The 7,391-nt window shown below is 36.8% G+C and overlaps 1 protein-coding gene across 1 annotated transcript; it reads left to right on the plus strand.

Moving 5' to 3' along the window:
- The first annotated feature begins 2,676 nt into the window (after positions 1-2,676).
- LOC116134646 (zinc finger CCCH domain-containing protein 17-like) lies at positions 2,677-6,540 on the plus strand. Its single transcript, XM_031420319.1, has 3 exons — positions 2,677-3,060; positions 3,948-4,058; positions 4,250-6,540. Exons 1-3 carry the CDS (start codon positions 2,923-2,925, stop codon positions 6,233-6,235), a joined length of 2,235 nt encoding a protein of 744 aa, XP_031276179.1. The 5' UTR covers positions 2,677-2,922; the 3' UTR covers positions 6,236-6,540.
- The last annotated feature ends 851 nt before the right edge of the window (positions 6,541-7,391 follow it).

Raw genomic sequence — 7,391 nt, forward strand, 5'->3', positions numbered from 1 at the left:
GCCTCATTAAGGCAATTAGGAGATGCCAAGATGCCATGTTGCAAAATTAAGGTTGACTAATCATACTCATATTTCTCTAGGCATTTCATCAAACAACTCATGTGCATATAAAAACTCTACTCTAATTACTACTCTACTTCATTCTCTAGCCATCCAAAATGTGAGAAAACTCCCTCATATCCCATAATCCCTGTCAAAGAAAACACTTCCATATAGGTTGACACAACATCTCCCAAAACTTCATCTAAATCTCCACTTCTCCATACACATTAAACACTTCTCATACATGAAGTGTATCCAACAACCACAAAATAGCTACTTATCTCAACTAAATTTCTCATCAAGATACTACTACTTATACATGCATACATCTCTACTCAATCTCTACTCAAAGCTATTCAAATCTCAACTTGGTTGTTTACTTACCTTGTGAAAAAATGACTTCTCGACCACTTTTCCTTCCCCTTGTTGTCTTGTCTTCTCTCTTCAACTTAAACACAACAAGAACAATAATAACAATATAGAACTTCAATAGAACCATAAGCAAACTCACATCTAAGCAAGAATCCTTACCTTAGGATGCTTGAGATGAAATTTCTATTAAAATTACCCAAAAGCTCTTTTAAACTCCTTAGAAGTCTTGGGATTGAAAGAAAAATGAAAGGAAGTAGAGAATGAATGGCGGTGGAAATGGATGAAAATGAAGGGTTTATTTCACTTAACCCTTTTTTAGCTCATTTATAGCCCTTCTTCCCATTTTGCCCTTTGTTCTTTCTTGGAAATCCATCTATATCCTTTGATTCATTACATTTACACCCCCAACTAACCTATTCTCCATGAAATTTCCTTATATTTTACTCCCCACTTTTCCCGCTAATTAGGGGTAGAATGGTCCTAGACCTCATTAAACTTTTCAACTGGCTCGTCGCCGCGGCGAAGAACTTCCATCGTCCGGCGAAAAGTTACAGAGTCGACACCGCCTTACTCAAGCCAATGTCACCGCGGCGAGACTGATTTCCAGATCCTAGTCTCAACCAATTTCAAGGCAAACACTCAACCAACTCAACATACAAACTTAATTAAAACTGAATCATGAAAATTTAAGCAATACAGCAAATCTTGAATACTACCTCAGGTGGGGCGTTACAACTCACTACTTTTCCTGCAAATTGGGGGTAGAATGGTCATGGTGCCCCAAAGGAAGAATTCTCTAGAAACTTAAACTTTTTGTCATGTCCTTCGCCGCAGCGAAGAATCTTTCTTCGCCCTGGCGAAAACTTCCAGAACCTACCCCGTAGGTTGCAAGGCTTCATCGCCGCGGCGAAGCTTCTTCTTCGCCCCGCGAAGGCTATCACTCAACCAAGGACAAAACAATAAGCACCCAAGTAATACAACACAATTAAACTACGTACCTCAAGTGAGGCGTTACATTTCACGACTAGGTTGCGTTGGGTCGAGCTATATGTCGACGAGCTTATACTGTTTGAACAACCGGTAGAGTCAGTTGATTCTGGGTCGATCTAATCCCTTGCAACTCATCGAGCTTGATGAAAAAATCACACATAACACACATGTAACTTTTTAATACAATATTTTCTCATACAACTTGATGTGGCAAAACATGATTGGGTGAAAGTTTATTTTTAATTTAAAATCAGCCAATTATATTTTGCCACATCAAGTTATATGAAATGTTGTACAAAAATATTGCATGTATAATATTATCTAAAGAAAATACATAACTCATTAGATCCAAAATAGATACAATTTTAATTTATAAATGTATCTAATCATTGAGATTGATTAAAAGGAAAAAAACTTTTTAGATACTGAAAAATATTTGTCTAATAACCCGAAAATAAATTTCTAATTTACACCCATGTTGATGTTAATGTAAAATTAGTAACAAAAAAAAAACAAAAAAATTGTGACATAAATTTCTTAGCGGTGAATGTTGTGTAGTTCACAGCGACACAAATAAACTGTGATTATTAACGCAAAAGTAAAGAAAACAGGATAAACAAACTTACCATAACAAGAAGCCACGTGAGAGAGAGGTAGAAAACCAGTGGTATGGTATGTAGAGAATAGAAGAAGGAGAAACAGTAAATATAAGAGGTTATACATTTTGCATCCATGAGGTTTGAGTTAGTGAAGTGCACCCTGAGAATTCTAACGTGCTAAATTCATTCAATTTTTTTTAACAGGACTAGAATGCCCTTAATTATAAGTTTAAACTTTCATATTTGAATTTTATGTATAATAAGATTTTATTTAATTTTCATATGTTTAGTTTGAAGATGAGATTTGGAAGACAATAATGGATTTATTTAGGAATTTTTAAAAACTAAGTATTTTTTTAATATTATTATGCTAAACTTAAAAGTGATAAGGGATTTTATTTAGGAATTCTTAAAGAATTATTTAATTCTTTTAATATTTTACAAATTTCTAAATAAAATTTCATCTTAAAACACACAAAATTAAATAAAAAAGACGTGATAATGTAGGGCAGTTTAGTCATTTAAGTAAAAAAGGGAAGTTTGTCACTTTTAGAATCTTCTAGGTGTAGATCATTTAACTCAAACCTTATGGGTGAAAATGTTTTTGTTATCGTGAATAATATAAAGTAGAGAAGGGACAAGGGGCAAAGGCCAGCCCAACACAACACAATCACAACGCAACTCAAAACATCATCTCATCACAACACATCTCAACCCACCACCTTAAATTAAAATAATAACCATAACTCAACTCCCCCCAATCCCTTCCTTTTCTCTTCTCTACTGGCGGCTCCTCCTCCTCCTCCTCCTCCTCCTCTTCTTCTTCTTTTCATTTTCTGATTGTTTTATTTTTATTTTTGTTTGGATCGTTTAAGAGATTTCTATCTCCATTTTTCCATCCACAAATCGACACACCGCCATGGTCGCGGCAACTCAACAACAACAACAACAACAGCAACAACAGCAATCGCAACCGCAAATATCTCCTGAAGAAGAAGCCTTAAAGAGAAACACTGATTGCGTTTACTTTCTTGCTTCTCCTTTAACCTGCAAAAAGGTAATTTACTTTTCTTTATTTTATTTTATTTTATTTTGTTTTGGGTTTTTAAGATCTTTGAGATCTAACTAGGGTTTCAGATTTATAATCTTTATTTTATTTCGGAATTGGGAATTGGGTGTTTGGGTTTTGGATCTTTTTGGATTTCTTGGATGAAATCTTGCAGTATCATGGTAATTTTTGTTCCGAAAATTCTAGGGTTATTTTGTTCTTTATGTATCTTAAATAGAATTATTTTGTTTCATTCATAATGAAACAATTGTTTCAATAGATGACGGATTAGGGTTAATTTTTTTACCGAATCTAATGATAGTAGAGTTTACTTATGTGTTCACAAAAACTCCTAAAATAAGATTGAGAATCATTTTACGGAATTTATTCAAGTTGTAGAATATAGTATAATTACTGATTCATCTGTTTCCATTACTGTTGTTTCTCTTTTTGAATTAAGAATCTATCCATAAACGAATACATAAAAGCCCCAAACATTGGGTTGAGTGGTTGCGACCCTTGATTTCTAATCAAGAGGTCAGTGATTCAAATCTCTGGAGCTAACTACTTTGAATAATATATCCCACAAGTTTCTTGATTGCCAAGCTTGTAGGGTCCTATAATATTCCCTTGTTTCTAACATGGTTAATTCATAAGAAAGGTTGAGGGTTTTTTTGTGTGAAAAAAAAAAAAAGTTTAGTGTTTTGTAAGGATAACTTTTTTTAAATTTTTTGCTCGATAATATATGTCAATTTGTAGTGCGGGATGTGCTTTTTGGAGTTCTTTTACACAGTCAATAGATATTTATGCTTTGTATTTATATGCATGTTTGTTAGTCTCACAACAGGAGTGATTACTGAACTGTTTAACTTCTCTATTTTCTTACATGTCAACAGGGGAGCGAATGTGAGTATCGCCATAGCGAGTATGCCCGAGTTAACCCCAGGGATTGTTATTTCTGGCTGCACGGTAATTGCTTGAATCCCAAGTGTGGGTTCCGGCATCCGGTGAGTTTATCCTCCTTCTGAGTTAACTTTTTTCTATTGATTTAATGTTAAATACGTTATTGAAGTGAATGGTATTTGATTGATTTGACAATTGGTGGACAATAAAATTGGGAGCTCTGTTAGATTGTTAATACAATTTCCATCACCCCTACTGCATCATTAATGTGGAATCTTGACGTTTTCTTTATCAGCCCCTTGATGGCTTGTTAGGAACCCAAACATCAGTCACGACTGGATCCACTTTCCCTTCGGCGCACTCAGCTGCAGCTCCTGCAACGGCTGCAACACCTGTGGCCCACACTTCTCACAATCCGGGGAAACAAACAGTCCCGTGCATTTTCTTTCAAAAGGGGCTGTGCCTAAAAGGTGATAGATGTGCTTTTATGCATGGACCAAATCTGACTACTAATAAAGCCCCACAGCAGCCAGCAGCTGCCCCTGCTACTGAACCTCCATCATCAAAGAAGGCCTTCGGTGTCCTTCAAAAGTGCACCCAGGAGCAGAAGGTTCCACTGGCAAATGTCTCAAAGGCAGCTGTAGTACCTCCTGAAGGTAATAAGCCTTCTCCAAAAACCGAAATTGCTTTACGTAGAATCACTGCAGGAATTGAAAGGGATGCACCACCACCTCTGGTCAGTGACGTTGAGTTTCCTCGATATAAAGCAAAAAATATACCTCCTATCATCAATGGTAACCCTTTGAACCATTCTAGTCGTTTGCATCAGGCTCATGCATCAGATGATCAAGTTTTTCAGCATGGAAAGGACAGTGAGGAGTTTTTGAGGGAGTCCTCTCCTGGGTTTGATGTTCTTGTTGATGACGAGCTCAGAGATTCTAATTATTACCATGATGAAGATCAATATGGCAGAACAAGAGGTCATGAAGGAAGGAACTTGAATTCTGTAAATGAATATGAGATGGGTCACTCCATTGATTACAATTCAATGGCTGACATTGACAGAGAAACATTTCGTGATGCTCGGGGCTATGACATTGACCGCATACAGGGGCAGTATGCTTGGGAACAACATAGAGGTTCGTCAGATAGAGTGTTAGTAGGTTCTCATCCAGAAAGGAGGAGTTACTCTAAGGCTGAGAGCCCTGATCAAATTAATGAATCAGATCTCAGATATCGTTTGTCAAAGCATAGGAGGGTTAATGGGTTAAGATCTGTTGTCAGTCTGGATTATTCTCCTGACAACCAGGTTGAAGAGCGAAGTCACCGGAATTCTTCTCGAAGGGACTTACACCATTTATCCACTCATGAGAGCTCTCTTAGTAGCCGTCTCCGTGGTAGAATAAAGCTTCCCAGGAGATCTCCAGTCAGTGGCAATGATTTGCACTCAGAAAGGGAGATGGACAGGGGAAGGAATAGGGGCCCTGTGTCACCTGGTAAGCCTCCCGCCTCCCATCATGCGGGGAGGCTCCGAGACAGAATAAAAGGAAGGGTAGAAGAGGATTACAATAACATAGGAAGAAATCTCTGGGGTCCTCGTATGAGAAGAGAAATAATGGATGATAATAATGCTGATTTTGCTGGTCCAAAAAGTCTTGCAGAGCTAAAAACTGGGAAGAATGTGGAGAGTAAGGAGCAGCAATTTCTTGGAAAGCGAAAAAGCTTAGAGAATAATCAACAATTTGATGGTGAGCTTTCATTTAAAGGGCCGATGCCCCTAAGTGAGATTCTGAAGAGAAAAAGAAAAGCTGAAGGTGCAGCTTCCAGTGGAAGAATATCATCAATCATTGAGGAGGACAATAATCAGAAAGAAAGCAAGGAAAGTTTTGTTGGTAGCTCTAGTAATACTGCAGTAGTAGGGGCAAAGCATGGTGCTGTTTCCACTGTATTCAAAGAGGTAGCCAACAATAAGGAAGAATTAAAATCTTCAAAGGCTGATGCTTTTGGAGCGACTGAAGGGAAAAATGAAGCTAACCATGATGAGCCTTCCCAGTTAAATAATGGAAGTGAGCTTCAGCCTGAAGAAGGGATGATTGGCGATGAAGCAATGGAAGATCATGAGCTTGAAGCTGATGATCAGAAGGATGGGGAGTATGAATATGAGCAGGTTGATGGAGAATATAATTATGAAGACGGTGAAAATGCAGAGGCAGAAGATGAATATTTAGATGATGAAGATGGAGATGACTTTGCTAAGAAGATAGGTGTTATGTTCTCTTGAAGAATGAGGGAGGGCATTTCTTGTTTTTCCTGTGATTTGTGGTTTTTGGAGAACCGTTGAAGTTGATTAGGCTGGTTCTTATTCAGCTGGTTAGATGATGTTATGAAATTTCTTTAGAGAAGTAGGGATATTTAGTTTTGTTCTTATATGAACTGAAACATTTTCATTGTATTTATAACTGATTGGATAAGGAGTTTTCTTAATGTTTTGAGGCATTTTGCTGTAGCCACTAGTTAATGGTGGTTGCTTGGTGCATGACTGTAACAGTAGAAAGATAATAAGAAAAATTCTATTTTACTTTGCAACCTTTCTTTTCTTTTATAATTTTATATGGAAGGGTGATAAATGAATTGAAAATGAAAAGAGTATAGTTTGCGGAAAATGATAAGACTTTTAGACATGCCACTGGCCATGTGACTATGTATTTTTCTATTTCTTTTTAATTAAATTTCAAGTGAGGAAGTGAGCATAATTACCCAAAAAGGAAAAAAAAAAAAAAAATTAAATTGTATAATACAATATACAGAGTAAAGAAAACAGGGAAGGTTAGCATTAGAATACTGATTCGATGTACTAATATTATCTTTTTAACTGTGATAAACAAACCTGTCACCCTTTCTCTTGATTATATTATTAAATTTAGGGGTGAACAGTTCCAGATATCCTGTATTTTTCAGGAAAATTGAAACTGGAACCGCATAGTGCAGGTTCCCAAAAAAAGAAACTGGAACTGCATAATACAGGTTTTAAATTCAAGGAACCGGAACCTAAAATTCAGGTTTCGGTTCCTTTCCCGGGTACCCTGTAAAAAATAATTATCTCCCTATTAGTTCAAAAAATGACAAAAATACCTTAAAAGTTTACAAATTCACCCCTAACAAATTTTGATTACTCATTCATTTGTGTCATCCTCCAAGATTACCAAATCAATCCTCCAATATTGAAGAGACTACACCTACTTTTACCGTGTCGGGAGCGGTGGGGGATGATTAACCACTTCCATCTTCAGAAGCAGACTCTGACCAGCATTTTGAACCATCAAATATTAATCGGTCTGATGTTACTTCTGTAAGTTGTGATGTTGAGAAGTCATGCCTTAGATCTCCTTAGGAGTCGTAGAGCAGGCAGATTCATGCTGGTCATGGAACGTGCACTC

Source organism: Pistacia vera, unplaced genomic scaffold (genome assembly GCF_008641045.1).
Source record: "Pistacia vera cultivar Batoury unplaced genomic scaffold, PisVer_v2 Contig1082, whole genome shotgun sequence".
NCBI lineage: Eukaryota > Viridiplantae > Streptophyta > Magnoliopsida > Sapindales > Anacardiaceae > Pistacia > Pistacia vera.